This window comes from Schistocerca cancellata, chromosome 1 (assembly GCF_023864275.1).
Source record: "Schistocerca cancellata isolate TAMUIC-IGC-003103 chromosome 1, iqSchCanc2.1, whole genome shotgun sequence".
NCBI classification, from domain to species: domain Eukaryota; kingdom Metazoa; phylum Arthropoda; class Insecta; order Orthoptera; family Acrididae; genus Schistocerca; species Schistocerca cancellata.
Window position 1 is genome coordinate 560,133,733 of NC_064626.1, and position 18,392 is coordinate 560,152,124.

Below are 18,392 nucleotides of genomic sequence, written 5' to 3' on the forward strand. Positions count from 1 at the left end.
GTCGGGATCTGAGTAATATATCAATTCCAACCTGAAACAACTGATGGGATAAAAACTGTGAATAAAAATTGGTAGGGAGCATTAAAATGTGTGGCACCAAGCAGTGTCTTATTACTTATGTAAGTCAAAAGAATGTAATGAGATGTTGGCATGCAGAAAAAGCCTGTTTGATTGTTGATTACAACCTAATCAGATGGTCAATTGTAGATCATCCCTTCTGGAAAACACACTGATATGGAGATAAAAGTCCCCACAATTTGAAAACCCAGCATAATTGTTGAGCTACCATCCTTCCAAGCACTTTGCTGAGCATGTTGGTGAGGCTAACCGGTCATTAGCTGTTGACAGACAGGGTTTATCTGCCTGGTTTAAGGAGTGAGAACACGATACCATCTCACTAATGTGAAGAAAAAACACCTTCTAGCCAAATACCATCAGAGACCTGAGTATATGAAGTCTTTGAGTAACAGTCAGAAGCTGGATCATCAGATTATGAATCAAATCGGAAACTGGGACTGTAACAAGTGATGAGACAAGAATCTGAAGCAGTTACCAATTATTGGAAGATTCGAGACAGGAGATAAGACAGACAGATGTCTGCAACTTCTATGTGTTTGAAAGGTAGCCACGTAAGAAGATGACGAAGACTCTCACAAAGTGGGTTGGGAAGTATTCAAGCAAGAAACAATGCACTGGTAGAAATATCATCATATGGAAAAGACCTGGAACAGTTAACAACTGGAAGCCCACAAGGCTACTGAGGGAGAGCCCACACCTGGGATGAAGAAGCATACATTCTTGAGGAGGAGATGTAACACTCCCAGCATTTCCTCTTACTGCTTTTGAGTAGGCAGTGAGCCTTAGCATGAAGCCACTGAAAAGTATTGTGTGTTGCCTGAGATGTTTCAGAGCCCTCAGGTGACCCTGAGTAGGTACTGTTGATCCACCATGACTTCAGTCAGCAGTGGATAGGGGCCTGTAGAAAGCAGAATGTCAGTTCCAGTTGTGTGGGTGGTCAAATCAGAGGCATCTCCCACAACCTCTTGGGTGCAACCTCACAGAGAGGGGGTAAAGGCACCAGCAGAGTTATATGGCTACCAGCTGGCTCTGCGAAGAGCCCAGTATGCCAACCTTCGCCTTGTGATCAGGGAGTGACAGGATCACCAGAAAGTGGTCATGGTTTCAGAGATAATTAACATAGCAAAGCCACGAGTTGGGGAAAGAGGTCATAAGACTGATAGCCAAAAAGGTGCCATGTGTGACACTGAAATGAGTAGGAATAACATCACTGAGGAGACAAACATCAAGATTGGAAAGAAGACTTGTCAGTCAGAAGGCCCCAACCGAATGTAGTACTTCCCCACAGGGCATGGTGCACACTGAAATCTCCAAGTAGAAGAAAAAGTGTGGGGTGGGGGTGGAAATTTTTGGATTAAGGTGATAATTTCAAGGCATGCCAGTACCCAGCCTGAGAGGAAATAAAGTGACAAGTAATTATCACTAGGTTCATTTGCCATTGTACTGCTAATGCTTCCAGTGTGGGACAGAGGGGAATCTGTTCACTGATGACATCTGTCAAAACCACCTTACAGTGTCCTGGAGATGCTATCTCAGGACCTATATGGTTCCGACAGAATGCATGGTATCCTCGAAGAGTTGGTGAATGGTCATTAGTTAAATGTATTTCTTGGAGAGAGAACACAGATCAGAGAACACAAGGAAATTAGTTTTTTTGTTCTGGGAGGTGACAGAAATATCTATTGCAGTTCCATCAATTATCACATTAAGAATGTCCTGTTAAGCACAAACACACCAGGCCATACCCCAGAATCAATATCTGCCACCAGTGGGGGTTAGAACAACATCAATGAACATCAGCTGAGAGTCGGACAGTGTGGGAGGATCTGGGATCTCCAGGGTGTTACAGAGAGTAATGCATGGGACTGAGTAGGGTTCACCACTTTAATTAAGATGGAAAAACAGCATAATTTACTAAAGAAAGAAATTTCTCCAAATTCGTTTTCAATATCCTCCACAGTGAACACTGGCTCTCCACAGTGAACACTGGCTTAGCAGAGAGACCGGACCCCCCCCCCCCCCACACACACACACACACACATCAATTTGTCCATGTGCAAAGTGCAAACCAGAAACTGAGGGAAGTAAGTTTCTGCAAGCCACTTCATTTTGTCTTCCTCCCATGGTGTGGCCTACGAGGGAAAGTTCCTACTAAAAAACTTCGGTCTGTCTGAAGGGACTGCCAGAGTCTCTTGGCCACCTGGTGATAACTTAGTCTTTAATGGTGATAAATATTTGCCCTGATGCCTACTCTGAATGACAGTTTTTTGCATTCCCTGTATAGTCAGACAGCTACAACCATGTAGGTACCAATGGACTTGCTACCACGCTGAATATTGTACAAACTATGCCTCAAAGCCAGCCAATTTTGAAATAACAGAGGAGAAACCTATATGTGGGTTCCAAACATAAGTCAACCAAAAAACTTACTGTAAAATAATGAAAGAGTGGGAAAATTCATGTCAACATCCTATGAGCAAGTTAAGTCTCCAGCAGGGATTCTGTCCTAGAGAAAGCCTGAGAAAAGATATAGAGTAACATTGCAGCACAGGAAAGGAAGAAGTACAGCAATGGCTTGGGGCCTCATGTTCACTGCACACGCACTCGCAGAAGAATTGTCAGACACCTGAGGGCATTTGGGAATTAGACACATGGCACAGCCAAAATAGTGGATAAAGCATGCAACAGAAAAAAAAAAAAATCATTACCCACTACTATGACAGGAGAGAATGTAGCTGCCACGGAAGTAACAGGATACTGACTCTAAAAATTAAGCTTAGTGACATGAAACTTCACAGTCAAATACGTCAATAAAAGTGGATACAGTATCTTCACTGTTATACACACTGACGAGCCAAAGAAACTGTCTAATATCACGTAGGGCCCCACGAGCATGCAGAAGTGCCATAAACATGACATGGCATGGCATGGACTCAACTAATGTCAGAAGTAGTGCAGGAGGGAATTGACACTATGAATCCTGCTGGTCTGTCCATAAATTCGTAAGAGTACGACTGAGTGGAGGTCTCTTCTGAACAGAACATTGCAAGGCATCCCAGATATGCTCAATAATGTTCATGTCTGGGGAGTTCGGTAGCCAGCAGAGGTGTTTCAACTCAGAAGTGTGTTCCTGGAGCCACTCAGCAGCAATTCTGGGCCTGTGGGGCATCGCAAGTCTGTCGGAAGGCACAATGGACATGAATGCATGCAGGTGGTCAGACAGGATGCTTACATATGTGTCACCTGTCAGTCATATCTAGAGATATCAGGGGTTCCATATCATTCCTACTGCACATGCCCCACACCATTACAGAGCCTCCACCGGCTTTAACAGTCTCCTGCTGACATGCAATGTAAAGCTTTGTCTTTTGCGGTCATCGACCCCGAAAGCTCATATAGATGATGTTTCGTTGAGTGGTTCATACGCTGACACTTGTTGATGGCCCAGCACTGAAATCTGAAGCAATCTGCAGAAGGTTTGCACTTCTGTGATGTTGAATGATTCTCTTCAGTCATTGTTGTTCCTGTTCTTGCAAGTTCGTTCTCCGGCCGCAGCACTGTCTGAGATTTCAGGTTTTACTGGATTCCTGATATTCACAGTACACTCATGAGATGATTGTACGGGAAAATCGCCACTTCATCACTCATTCGGAGATGCTGTGTCCCATTGCTCATTTGCCGACTATAACACCATATTCAAACTCAATTAAATCTTGATCAGCAATAATCAATCTAATAAATGCACCAGACACTTGTCTTATATAGGCACTGCCGACTGCAGCGCTGTATTGTGCCTGTTTACATATCTCTGTATTTGAATATGCATGTCTACACCAGTTCCTTTGGCACTTCAGTGTACATTTATAAGAACTAAAAAAATGTCAAGACTGAATTCCAGAGTCTATGAATTACACTGCATGTTCCGGGCAGCCATAATATTTTTAATATATTATAAACTTCACATAAAAACAACACAGCCATCAAATCATAGTGTCTTTATGGTGCTGAGATAATCACAAAAAAGAAAAAGACAGAAAGAAACACTGAAAAAATTTAGAAGACAGAACAAAATTTCTGGTCCAAATTATGTTGAAGAAGGAACAGAAAGACTAAAAGCAAATACAGGAACTGGGAAGTATAGCAACATTCATTTGATATGAAAAGACATAGGCTAAAATTCTAAAAACATATTAAAAGAATGGAACCAATCAGACTAAGTAGAAAGACTGGAATTCTATGGAAGTTGCAGGATCATCTCATCCACTATCACAAGTCTAGATGAAACTGTCCTTATTTATTCAACCTATGGATATAAATAATCGTATCATATTTTAGCATTTTATCTCTCTCTGTTTCCATTTCATGGTGCTTCAAATTTGGAAGTTTCCTCATTTTAATGGTGTAATGGCAAAAACAATTCCTGCTGAAACTTGGAACATAAATAACCCTTTTTTATGTATGTGTGAAATTTGGTTGTAATATACTCTACAGTACAAGAATCTTTTTTTTTTTTTTTTAAAAAAAAAAGGAACACTTCATACCTTTAAGAAAACTGTCCGGGTAGTAATAAAAATGTGTACTTACATTTTTTTTATTCAAAAAAGTAAAAGATATGATTTACCATTACATTGAATATTACGTAAAGGGAAAGGAATAATCTCTAAAAATTTGTTTTGCAAAATATTCCCCAAAGCATAAGCTGTCACTTGGAAAAATACAATTAAAGCATTTTTGTTACTTTGTTACTTTTATTTTTTGTAACAAATAAATGTTTGAATTTTTACTTGAGAACCTACAATAAACCACTGAAATTTCGGAGGTCCCAGATAATATAATAAAAAATTTTAAATTAGTTTTAAAAGAAACAGCCTCAACCAATAAAATTTTTAAAGAGCTCAAGTGTATTCATATTCTTAGGTGACACTACCTACAGGAGATATAATTTCTAACAGTAACATGTTTGTCCCATGAAATTTCAGGGGGGATGCCAGATGTCCATAACTTGCTGCCACAATATTTCAGCATGAAGTCTTCAGATGAATACTGGCAAAAATACGCTGGGCTCCTCTATTTAAGACTTTTTAAGAGCTCAGCATATTTTTGCCAGTATTCACCAGAAGCTGGCCAGAAAACTGTGCCAAAATATCCTAGCAGCAAGTTACAGACTTCTGGCGCTTCACATGAAATTTCACGTAACAATCTGGAGAGAAAGTTCTTAAAATTCACACTTAGCATAAGTTCTTTTGAAAAATGTTATGTTTACCCAGTTTATGTATCTGGACATTCAACAACAACAACCACATGAGTACTGGAAACTGGGAAAGTATCCTCTCATTTGTGCCAAAGGAATGGCGCTATAGGTCTTTAAGGATGCATAAATAATATTGAAACATGTTCTGCTGTATTTAGTTCAATGATTACACAATTGCTCGGTACGGAGTTACTGGTTGATAACACAGGGAACAATTTACATCAAGGTACAAAGAAGAGACATTCAGCTGCTAACTATTCTTGTGTCACTGAAATACTTTGAAAGTTTCTGGGCACTTAGCATGGTTTGCTCGCATAGAATCTTTTAAATAAAAGTGTTTCTTAGCATAACCAAGCCTAAAAAAGGGGAACTAACTTAAACCCATACTAACTGATTTAGTAACAAATTTTTACTAAGGGGATGAACAATCTAGAGATCTACCAGTTATAAAGGATGTCGGAAGCAAAGAGGAAAATCATATTTATTTATTACCTTATAAATAAATAAATAAATAAACTTTTTTATTTTAAATTCAGTGCATTAGTATTTGTAAAATGATTCTTTTATATAGTGTTCATTAAAAAATGACGATCTTTCCACTTGGGACCTGTTGAATGGTACATTAGCTACTTTGTTTTAGTTGTAAATATTTGTCATGTATTATTGTTTTTCTGACATGTTCTACATCCTGGAGGACCCCCTTACTACGGATCAACTGGAATGAAAGTAAATCTAATCTAATCTAATGAATAACAAATCTAGATTTTTAGGCAATTTACTTAAAAATTATTCCAATTGTATTGAATATCTAGACAATAAAGTACTTTTTCCTGTGTTGGGTTCACTTACCCCGAAGTGGTGTGTTTTAACAGGTGTTAATCGTACCTTCTTAGTACGTCTTAGCCATTCATCATAGCATAATTTTATTAGTCAACACAGTAGCATTTGAAGAAAGCTATAAAGATAAAACAAAAATGATATTATGTGAAAATGTGACCTCTCCATATATGCTACAGAGTTGTAATTAATGCCCTCCAACCGAGCGAGGTGGCGCAGTGGTTAGACACTGGACTCGCATTCGGGAGGACGACGGTTCAATCCCGGGTCCGGCCATCCTGATTTAGGTTTTCCGTGATTTCCCTAAATCACTCCAGGCAAATGCCGGGATGGTTCCTCTGAAAGGGCACGGCCGACTTCCTTCCCCATCCTTCCCTAATCCGATGAGACCGATGACCACGCTGTCTGGTCTCCTTCCCCAAACAACCAACCAATGCCCTCCAATAGAAACACTAGTACAGTAACTGCGATGAAGATGAAACCCATAACTTTCATGAGTGAAAATTTCTTTTACTATCCACGACAAAGCCAGTGATAACACTGGACATCTGACTCTTGCACTGTATATATTATTACAATTAATCTAAAAATAAAATGTAATGTAAGATTACTTAAGTGTCTTGGCACTATATCTGATGATGTGAAACAATGTGTGTATGGTCCACAAAATGCAAGAACTGTGCCTGAATTCATCACAGAAACATACGCCAATGCTTAAAAAAATAATTTTGTGATGGCTCTGCAGGATAATAAAAAAATATTTTAATTTTATAAACTTATGTCTTCATCAAAATGATTTTAATATCAGAACTGAGTGGTCACTCTGCAACTAGTCACAGAAAAATTGAGAAGGGTCAAAAGAATTCGTAAAAGGAAATTTTACCACGACACTTAGGAAACCAAGTATTATCTGCATCAAATTTACTTCAGTTTCATAATGTTAATATTACCAAAGTTAAGTTTTATTTTATTCAAGAAGAATCTATAAATCAAATACACTTTGATTTTGCAGAATTTCAAACTTTACTTAAGTTTCCAGAAGTTTAAGCCATTATATTGTTTAAGGAAAGCGAGAGGAGGGAGTATCAATAGTGATGTGGAGCTCACCTTCAAACCTAATTTATGAAATAAATTACTATCCTTTGTTAGAAAAGATAATCTGATCCCATCAATCCATGTAGCCTGCAAATATTTCAATTTGTGGTGCAATGATGTTACCATATAATTTATGCATCCTTCAGGACCTTTGCTGCCATTCACTTGGCCCAAATGAGAGGATATTTGGCTAGTTCCCTTTACTAGCACTCTTGATGTTATTGAACGTTCTAAAACAAATTGGAAGAACTTACCAATTTTCAAAGGAATGTATGTGCTCTATTCAGAAAAAAGTTATTGTATAAATTATGCCTACTATAAGAAGTGATATTTTTTTTAAAAAAATGAATTGAGTTTCTGAAACATAAAGTTGGTCATGATAGCTTGTTTTTATAGTTTAATCACTTAAAATTTCAATTATATTATTCAGGAATCATGAAATTTCAACAGCTAATTTTAGATTTTCAAGACAAAATTAGGAACAGTTGTTTGTTGGAATAAAAGACAAAATTACCATCAATTTTATTTTCCACGCGACAGCTCATGCTTTGATTGTTATCCTGAGAAACAATTTTTTGGTTATTCTTTTTCCTTTGTGTGATATTCAATTTAAGAATGTTTGTTTTTTCTCTCTCCATGCGTTGACAGTTTTACTTACAATCCTTATACTACAGAGTGTACAACCTCCAAATTTTACCTTCTTTCGGTAGTAAATAAAAAATGGTAACTTTTATCCAAGTGTAAGCAAGCAAAAATTTGTGTCATCACAATGTTACAAGTGGCCAAGCTTCCAAATCTAAAGTACCATAAAAAAGAAACAGAGATAACATGCTGAAATCTCATATGGTTATTTGTCTCCACAGGGGAGAACACATGAGCCAAGTTCAAATCTGAGATGTTGATCCAGAATTTTTTTTTACTGAACTGACATGGAGTAATCCTGCAGTAAAACTAAAACATTAAGGATTGCTTCTGGTTGTTTAGCTAAGTATTTTCTATTTTATGTACAATCTTTAAATTGCAGTTTGACAGTTGGCCGGGCAGAAAAACTGAAGGCCGGAACAACTTGGTCTAATGAGCAGAAACAAACCTGGAGAATTCCCTTTGTTGCACATTTTGTGGTCAAATGCATTGGCAGAGATGTCATTCTTTACTCAGATGATTCACATGAAAAGGTTTCCAACATGACTATGGCCACACAATGGGAATTAACAGACTCTGAATGTGATGTGGTAGTTGATGATGCTGAGCCACAAATAGGCAACACAAAAAGACTGTCAAACAAGTAAGATTTTGGTCAAAAAGGCCTTCATTGGTATTTATCTCTCTCTCTCTCTCTCTCTCTTATCAATCTGAGGGGTGGGGTTAGGGAAGAGGATGGGATGGGAATGAGAGAGATAGCAGGGTAGGGATGGGGAATGGTAAAGTGCTGCTTACTGAAGCATACAGGGATGGAGTGGAGTGAACATAAAGCAGCTAGGTGCAGTTGATAGGTTAGCAGGAAATGTGAGAAGTAGAATGTCTGCAGGACTGTAGTTGAAATAAAGAGCTGTGTAGTGGCGGAGAGAGAACACATTAGGGGATATGTGGGTGTAGGACAATGACTAATGAAGGTTGAGGCCAGGTGGGTTACAGGAACGTAGGATATACTGCAGGGAGAGTTACCACCTGCACAATTCAGAGAAGCTGGTGTTGGTCAGCTTGCTTAGTAACTGGGTGGTCCAGCTGTTTCTTGGTCAGTTTGTCAGTGGCCATTCATGCGTATAGATAGCTTGTTTGTTGTCATGCACACCTAGAATGCAGCACTGTGGTTGCGTCTTAGCTTGTAGATCACATGATTTGTTTCGTAGGTAGCAGAATGTGATTTCGTTGTTCCAGCCTTGGGTGGTACTGAGTTGCGAGGGGAATGCTCCTCTGTCGCTGGATGGTGGGACTTTAGGAGGTTGACTACAGAGATAAGGCAAAGGAGATCTGTTTCTGTACATGGTTGGAAAGTTAATTACAGCCTGTTAAGACCTCAGCGAGACCACTGGTGTATTTTGAGAGGAACTGCTTGTCATTATAGGTGCAATGGCCACGGGTAGTTGGGCTGTGTGGAAGGGACTTCTTTGTAAGGAATGGGTGGCAGCTGTCAAAGTGGAGGTATTGCTGGTAGTTGGTAGGTTTGATATGGATGGAGGTACTGATTTAGCCATCTTTGAGGTGGATGTCAACATCAAGGAAGGTGGCTTGCTGGGTTGAGAAGGACCAGGTGAAGCAAATGGGGGAGAAAGTGTTAAGGTTCTGGGACAGTGTGGATAGGCTATCCTCTCCTCAATCCAGATCACTAAGATGTCATCAATGATTCTGAACCAGGTGGGGGCTTAGGAATCTTGGTGGTCAGAAAGGTTGGCATAAGATGGTGTCGTGCGGATGCCCATTGCGTACCCTGGCTTTGTTTTTAGGTGATGCCTTCAAAGGAGAAGTAATCCACAGTGCACAGCAATGGACATCTGCAAGACAATACCTCCACTCTGACAGCTGCCGCCCATTCCATACCAAGAAGTCCCTTTCATACAGTCTAGCCACGCATGGCTGTCGCATCTGTAATGATGAACAGTCCCTCTCAAAATACACCAAGGGTCTCACTGAGACCTTCATAAACAGAAATTACCCTCCCAACCTTTTACAGAAACAGATCTCCCGTGCATTATCTCTCTAGTCACTCACGGCTTCCCAGAGTCTCACCATCCAGCCACAGAGGAGCATTCCCATTGTGACTCAGTACCACCCAGGACTGGTGCAACTGAATCACATTATCACATTCTCCACGAGAGACAGAGAGAGAGAGAGAGAGAGAGGAGAGAGAGAGAGTTGTCTAATTCCAATGAAAACCTTTTTGACAATCTTTTTGTTGTGCCTATCTGCGACTCGGCTTCTCAGCTATATGGTAAGTATGGAAGTTGGAGCTAGACTTATGGGAAATTCAATTTCAGAAATCATTCGGTTATTCAATATTCCAAGAATGTACTGTGAATGCCAAATTTCAGGCATTACCTCTCACCATGGACAATGTAGTGGCCAACGACCTTCACGTAATGGCCGAGAGCAGCTGTGTTTGCGTCAAGTTGTCAGTGCTAATACATAAGCTACACTAAGCATTCCGGCCTGAGATGCTAGAGTTGGCGGTTGTGTGTGCATGAGGTTTGCTTGCTTGCATGTGTTTCTCTTTTGCTGATGGAGGCTGTGGCCGAAAGCTTTATGTAAGGGTCTTTTAATTGTGCCCGTCTGCACAGTAACATGTCTTCTTTACAGTAAGTAGCAATCTATCTTTTCCTGCATTGTAGACAAGCAACACTGCATGAAATAACCACAGAAATCAAAGTGGGACATATGACGAAAGTATCAGTTAGGACAGTGTGGCAACATTTGGCGTTAATCGGCTACGGCAGCATACAACCAATGTGAGTGCCTTTTGCTCACAGCACATCATCTGCAGTGCCTCTCCTGGGCTCAAGACCATATCAGTTGACCCTAAACGACTGGAAAACTATGGCCTTGTCAGGTGAATCTCGATTTTAGTTGGTAAGAGCTAATGGTAGGGTTCGATAATGGTGCAGTCACCAAAAAGACATGGACCCAAGATGTCAAGAAGGTGCTGTGCAAGCTGGTGGTGACCCCATAACGCTGTGCACTGTGTTTACATGGAATGGACTGGGTCCTCTGGAGCAACTGAGCTGATCATTGGCTGGAAATGGTTCTGTTCGGCTACTTGGAGACCATTTGCGGCGTTCATGCTACAAATAAACAGTGGAATTTTTATGGCTGACAATGCGCCATGTCAACAGTCCACAATTGTTCACAACTGGTTTAAAGAACATTCTAGATATTTCGAGCGAATGAACTGGCCACCCAGATCGCCTGGCAGAATTGAGAGGTCAGTTTATGCACAAAATCCTGCACTGGCAACACTTTCTCAATTGTGGACGGCTGTAGATGCAGCATGGTCCCATATCTCTGCAGGGGACTTCTAATGACTTATTAAGTCCATGCCACATCAAGCTGCTGCACGACACTAGGCAAAAGTAGGTCCAATACAATATTAGGAGATATACCATGACTTTTTTCATCTCAGTGTTTATAATACGTGAAATGCTTGAAAAAGTCTGACATTTTAAAAGTTCTGTATTATTAAAATTTGCTACTGTCAATCACTTTTGCACTTACTATGATGGTAAATCAGAAAGCTTCTGACTTCTCATGCATTTAAGGCAAGATGTGTACGAAGGTTAACTAAGCAGATTTGATGTCATGTAGAAGTCATTTCCAAAATCAGCTCAATGATTTCCATTACTTGTTAAACGAATAAAGCAAGGCCCTCCTGCATCACCAACATCTATAGAGCAAAACCAGGCCTCAAATAACATTATATGAATCATGATAATGTAGAAATTCAGAGGCAAGGGGATAAAACAGAGAACATAAAGATCAGCTGAGTTATGTACAACATTCATTAGTACAAAGCAACTGTTTTAACACAGGAACTACTGTAAAAGAATGGGTCACTGGATAAAGGACTGCAAAAAATAGATTTCTGATGGAAAACAAAGAAAAAATCTAAACAGACATAATTATAATTGTGAAGTAACTAGTGCTATGATGATGTTGTTGTCTGTGAAGAGGTCTACTCAGCTGAAGCAGATTCAGCAACATGATGGGTCGACTACAGAGTTACAAGGCATGCAACCAACTGTTCAGACTGTTTTACAGATTTTCTAAAATTTGACAGGTGGTGTAAATGCAGCTGGAAAAGAAACTTCATGGCTTTGGGAAAGGGCAATAAAAACTGGTCATAATCTGTAAATGATGCACAAGATATCATGCTGTAGATGTTCCTAAGCTGTCTAGAAACTTGTTTTCAACATTAGCTGACATGAACTGAATCTTAAAAAAGTCATCTAATAGGTGAATTTAAATCATAAATAAGGCAATGCTGGCTTAAAATTGTTGTTGGAGCCCCGGAGCCTTTTGGAAATCAGGTAAAGTGGACAATCAATTCACTTTATACAAAAACACTGTTGAAGTCAACACCACTGAAGAGATTTCGTTATTGCAACTGTACTATGACAGACAGGGACACCAGCAGAAACAACCATGTCAAAGAAATTAGGCATAACTGTTCCTCTGTAAAAGGAATTTTTGGAGCCATGCATTTATGGCGAAGCACATGAACTCATCTTTAAAAATGAAGAAATATGTGGTTGTGTGCAAGGACAGCTACATGAAATTTTGGTATTGCTATTTCATAAGGCATAAATCTAAAGTGATGTGTTGGAACATGTTCTTCAGCATTCAAAAGTGTAGGTTCACTCAAGGACTACTAAATGACAATGCTGGTTAATTCAGTAAAGAAGTTCAAAACAAACTGCATGTGGCAGGTGTTACTCAGAGGCTAACAACATCCTACACAGCACAACAAACTGGTAGTAGTGAGCATGACAATAATTGTGTTCAACTCTCTTCTTAGAACAATGTAAGACTGGTAATCAAACCGTGGAAAATCTGGGATGGAATAAAGACAATGTTATGAAAAGGATAGATTGCTACTCACCATATAGTGGAGATGCTGAGTCACAGACAGAAGATGTCATTAGAATAATACATTTATCCAAGGTTCTGACTTAGGCCTTAATTGTTCCTTCTTTTAAGCTACACTAACAATGTAAACAATGGAGGTAGAAAAAAGGATAATTATTTGCAAACAACATAGGTAGTTTAATTACAGCTAAGGCATGATGTCCATTAAACAGCACTGTACAATTTGATGTCACTGTTTTAAAAATGCAAAAAAAACATGTTGATTTAAAAAAAATGTGCAGCCAAGAATTCACAGACTTGCTCACTTCTGCAAGAGTTTGAAATGGGATTATCATGTGAAATGAAACAAAGTTTGCTAGGGTCTATGGGTGCAAAATCAGAGTAGGATCAGATCAACAGAGATTCAAGTATATTATAATTACATTTCTTCAGTATGGATCCATGTTCTGGGAAAACTTATCCCCCTTCAAATGAAGTCTTTAAAATGTCTGCCAGAGATCTTTCTAATATAAACAATCTACAATGACCCAGAGCATTCTTCATTCAGTTGAAAATATGAGTCTGTCCAGCCTGCATATTTACAAATCCAGCCAATTTGAAAATGAGCAGCTTTCAAACATAATGAGAAACTACAATAAACATGTCCACAACCACAACATAAAAAAAGCACATGATTCAGTCTATACCAGCTTTGTATCAGAAAAACGTTTCACATACAACAGTATAAATTATTCAACAACCAACTCAATCATTTAAAACACCAGCTAAATAAAAAAAATCCTTTAAAAATAAACTTAAGTCATTTCTGATGGGCAACTGCTTTCACCCAGTAAATAAATTATTTTTAGCATCTGCAAACAGTAATTCAAATTATTGTATCATTGTACTATTTAAACTGTGTTGTACACTAGATTTGTAATTTATGACTGTAATTTGCTATATCTTTATTCTCTCTCTCAAATTTTTGACTTGGCCTACATAAACGGACAATGTTCACTGGATCATAAAGGACTGATAGCTAATGATAGTAAACTTGAAGTATGTATTTTTCTTGTAGAAACAATTCAGGAGCCAGAGAAAGAAACCTTACAAAAGCATTAGAAATCTTCTGTGGAATATATAGTGATCCTCAGTGAAATCCCTAAATTTCAAGAACAAAATGAATTGTGACAAAGCCAAGGGGTTTGAACTATGAACAAAAATATTTGTTTCCTCAGCACCTCCAACATCATAAACATACACAGAAGAAACAAATAATTATGTTAAAGCAGGACAAATATTTCTGTTGAAGCCAGCTGAAAAATCTTCATTCCACCTCATACTGTTATGAAGTGGTTCAGAGATATTACAGTTACGTAACTCCAGGTGCCAACCATCTCTCTACCTCCATGGTGTTATCCTTAATCCAGAAAAGTTGTGTACAAATAGATTCAATAATAGAATCAGTAAGTTTACAATGGTACAGAACTTAGAAAGTGACAGCTCTTGTTTCTGCATACATATCTGTAGTCAAAACTAAAAAAAAACTTGACGTGACTGTAATCATTCTACCACTGCAACAATGTGGCTTGAAATTTTAAGATTTTCTGAGAATGTGACGAAGACAAAGACAATAAATAAATACAAAAACCATAGGAAGACCTGTAACAGGTTAAGTAATTGGTACCTGAGTAAAACAAAGAAGTCGTCTACGTAATGGTTTATTACTAGTTACTTAAGCTGAATATTTACTGATTTTTATGCCTTACAATACTATTTAAGTCTTCACATCCATAGAAATCTCATTAATAAATAAGCAATATCTCATCAGCTGAAACTTGATAGCCAGCTAAAGAAACACATACAATTATATCTACCAGTAAAAAATTATCAACTCTCTATGCACTCCTTTTGTGTGCAACTAATTATGATGTTAGAAAATGCACATTATTCATAACTTTAGGGTATTGCTGTCTGCATGTAAATCAACATTAGGCCTACTATCTGTGCTGGTTCCATATTATTTACAATATTTTTATCATAACCAAATCGACAAAGGTAACAAACACAATTTAGCGTAACCTTCATTACACTACTACATCACTTTAAAATAATGACAAATAACAATAAAAGTCACCAATCTTTATCCTTAACAATGAGCAAATTCTTTCCTGTTGGTAGCATTCTGGTGCACTTTCAAGTGCTGATGTTCATAATCTCTGACAAAATGTGGTTGAACAAAACAGAACAAATATGGATTACATGGAGTGATCAGATCAGAGGTGTAATGAACAAATACAAGGGATCCGTGTGTGACCAAAAAAATAAAAAATTGAATGTGAACTGATTGAGAGGAACTCTGAATTTCAAACACAGTGCAGATTATTAACTTGTCAATGGCAAGGAGGCGAGCTAACACAAACAACACAGTAGGCTAATGTAGTGAAGTATGTTTATTTCAGGAATTTTTATATGACACTTAAATCCTTAGTACTTTAGCTGCAACCTTAAGAGTTTTAAACATTCACCAAAGTTGACATCATTGGTAATCAGGTGTTATTAACAGCAGGTGATAAAGTGGTGTTGTTTGTGGGTGGGACTCCGAGAGTCACAGTATTAACCAGGCGGTTTAATTTATAACAAGCTGCATAGTAACACAGGCATGTATCTCCATTTCACTCAAGTAACTGAAATGAAAAATCGAGAATACGTAACCTGATTACCGTCAGTGACACACAGTCGCGCTATAGATAAAATTGGGTGCCGAAAATGGGTTGATGAAGTGCTTATGTACTTTTACTAGTTGCGACTCACCATGTGCACATTTTTTCCCCCATAGGATGCCCTATGAAATGTAAACGAGGTTTCTCACAATACACAGAATGAACGTCCGTCCAGCGTATTATTGTAAGTTTTTTCCATCAATATTTATTTTTCTCCTCTAAAACAAAGTTGTCGACTATTCTCCATCGGTACACACAAGAGATGTGTTACTAAAGAAATTGAGTTACTATCTTTCGTTGAGTGACTGGGTGAATCTTCATCCTTTATTCGCAGTAATATTCCTATATTAAGGATTTATGTACCTTGCTAATTTTATTAAAATAGGTGTCAAGCAACATGCATCATTTATAAGAGCTTCACACATGCACAAAGTAAATAAAAAGGTCAAACTTTATACAGCGGACGCATACTTATCTTTCTACACACCTTGCAGATTATGGCTTATCCTCATAAAACCAGTTCAGCTACTTTTAACATTTACCACTCACCGATTTCTTGTATGAAAGTGGAACAAATTAAATCATTTCCCTCGTCGCGTGAAGGGTAAGACAAAATAGAGGTCGAGTACCAACTTTTCTATACTACAGTGCATATATAAATCATAAAAATATTGGTTTTTACTTGTAAAACTAAACAGATTTACGATTTTCGTTATTATTGACGTACAGTTCTGTGCTGCTATCTACATGTTACCGAGTGAACCGAACATGCATATCCCTTCGCTCAGATCTCTGGAATACACTGCATGTGGTACTGTGTAGCAGTTCGTATTCGAAGCGCGCTGTTTGAATCGACTTGGTAACAAATTTGGAAGGTCATTGTACCAGCTCTTATATTCAGAGTAAATTGAGCCACATATCAGGTAAGCCTAATACATTACTTAAAGAAATTATCTATATTAAAAAATAAGTAGTCTTTTTAATCCTTTTATTATAAATTTAAGTGCGACATTGACGTTAACTTGTAATATTGCACTTTTCAAGCAGAATAACTGTTTCCTGTATAAAATTGAATTCTTTCATTTATTACAGAAAATGGGCTCTAATCAAATAGCTTCAGAAGAAATAGTTCCGAACAGTAACAGTCAAAAAGCAACATAAACTACCGACAATAAAACAGCTGCCCAAGTTTGCATACAAAAAATATCTACATAGATAGTTCGCAGACCATTATGAGGTACATGGCACAGGGTACATCTCATTGCAACATTTATCGGACATGCTTTACAATCCACTCGCATATGGAACGCTGGAAAAATGATTGCTAAAATGCCCGTGTGCACCCTGTAATTGACCTAATCATGACTTCACACTCTCTATTGGAGTAATATGTAGGGGACTACAACGTATTCATATTATTTTCACGTAATGAAGAAATAAATTAATGGATTAGTGAGCAAGGGTTCAATATTCACTGTTAGTCCTATTTGTTATGACTCCCAAAAACTTGAGCAATATTTTAAGATAGAACACAAGAGTGCTTTCTTGGCAGTGCCCTTTGCAGACTGATTCCATTGTCTCAGTATCCAATCAATAAAGCAAGGTCAGCCAAAAACATTACCTAAACCCAATCCTACATCTGATATCCCTACAGAAAGAAATACTCTTATATTTGTATTAATAGACTTGTCCAAATCTGATTTGTTAATACCATATCATATTCGAAGGGTACAAAATTTTTTGTTGTTTAGTCAAGCACACAGTTTTATATTTTTGACCATTTAAAGCGTCAGTGTATCAGTCTTTGCAACTCTTTAATATATTATCAAGATCCAATGGAATATTTGTCCATATTTTTTTTTTTTTATTTCAGAGAGAATTTCACTATAGGCAACTGCATAATCTGCAAAAATGTCTGCAGTTACTATTAATACTGCCTGCCAAATCATTAATATACAACATTTACAGCAAGGGTTCCAACACATTTCACTGATATACACCTCAAGTTAGTCCTACATATGTCAGTGACTCTTCACCTAATTAGCTGATGCTCTATAAACCATAAATAAGTATTCAAGTTAGCAGTGTAGTGAAGCCAGGAAGCATGACTACAATACAACAATCTGTACGTACCTGTTCTTTCCACAAAATAGATTAACAAAAACTAACAACAGTCATAAGTACATGGCAATTAAAATATATAACAAATTGTCTGAATATGCCACAAGCATGATACTCAAAGTATTTAAGGAAAAGTTACACAACTTCTTGTTAACTAACCCATTATGTCCATTAGAAGAATTTTTAGAAATATCCAATATCATCTTAAATATGTGAAAATGTATATTATAAAACTAATAGGTTAAGTGAGCTGACAAAGTCTACGGCATGTAATAATGCTAAATGATCAATAAAGAATCTAAATCTGAGTGAGAACAAAAAACAACATAGCAGACCTAGATGTTGCATGATAGTGCTCTTATCACCAGTGTAACAGGCACACATGATATGAGATGCAATGAAGCCAATATTTGTATATGAGGTTTGGCCAATTTTCTAGAATGAAGCAATTTGAAAAACGCTATTGTTTTTACCATGCCACATCAGCGAGACTAGTAAACAACTTGTGTTACCAGAGAGATAAAAAACAAATGTGAGAATTAAATCAATTTGCTCAGGTTACGAAAAACATCAGAATCTAGAAAGAAGTAAATTATATAAAAGCCTGCACACCAAACATGAATTACATTTGAACTGTGAGGGTAAGAGTTTTTTGTGTTAAAAATTAAGCAAAATAACTACAGCACTTGCATATTGTGAATGAAAGTGGGTGCAAGACCAAAGAGATTTGG

The 18,392-nt window shown here is 37.8% G+C and overlaps 1 protein-coding gene and 1 long non-coding RNA gene across 7 annotated transcripts in view; one reads left to right on the plus strand and one right to left on the minus strand.

Moving 5' to 3' along the window:
- LOC126180975 (protein abrupt-like) overlaps positions 1–16,228 on the minus strand; it is a 276,247-nt gene extending 260,019 nt beyond the window's left edge. For 3 of the 6 annotated variants that reach the window (XM_049924740.1, XM_049924736.1, XM_049924735.1), the window contains exon 1: positions 15,632–15,723. In XM_049924740.1, coding sequence (XP_049780697.1) covers positions 15,632–15,654 — 23 coding nt within the window. In that variant the 5' untranslated portion in view covers positions 15,655–15,723. Of the gene's footprint in view, positions 1–7,273; positions 7,492–15,631; positions 15,724–16,027 lie in introns of those variants that run through there. The other 3 variants (XM_049924739.1, XM_049924737.1, XM_049924738.1) reach the window with 3 other exon arrangements.
- On the plus strand, positions 16,005–16,941 carry LOC126181052 (uncharacterized). Its single transcript, XR_007536695.1, has 3 exons — positions 16,005–16,144; positions 16,270–16,463; positions 16,633–16,941. It is a non-coding gene; the product is annotated as an uncharacterized LOC126181052 (long non-coding RNA).
- The last annotated feature ends 1,451 nt before the right edge of the window (positions 16,942–18,392 follow it).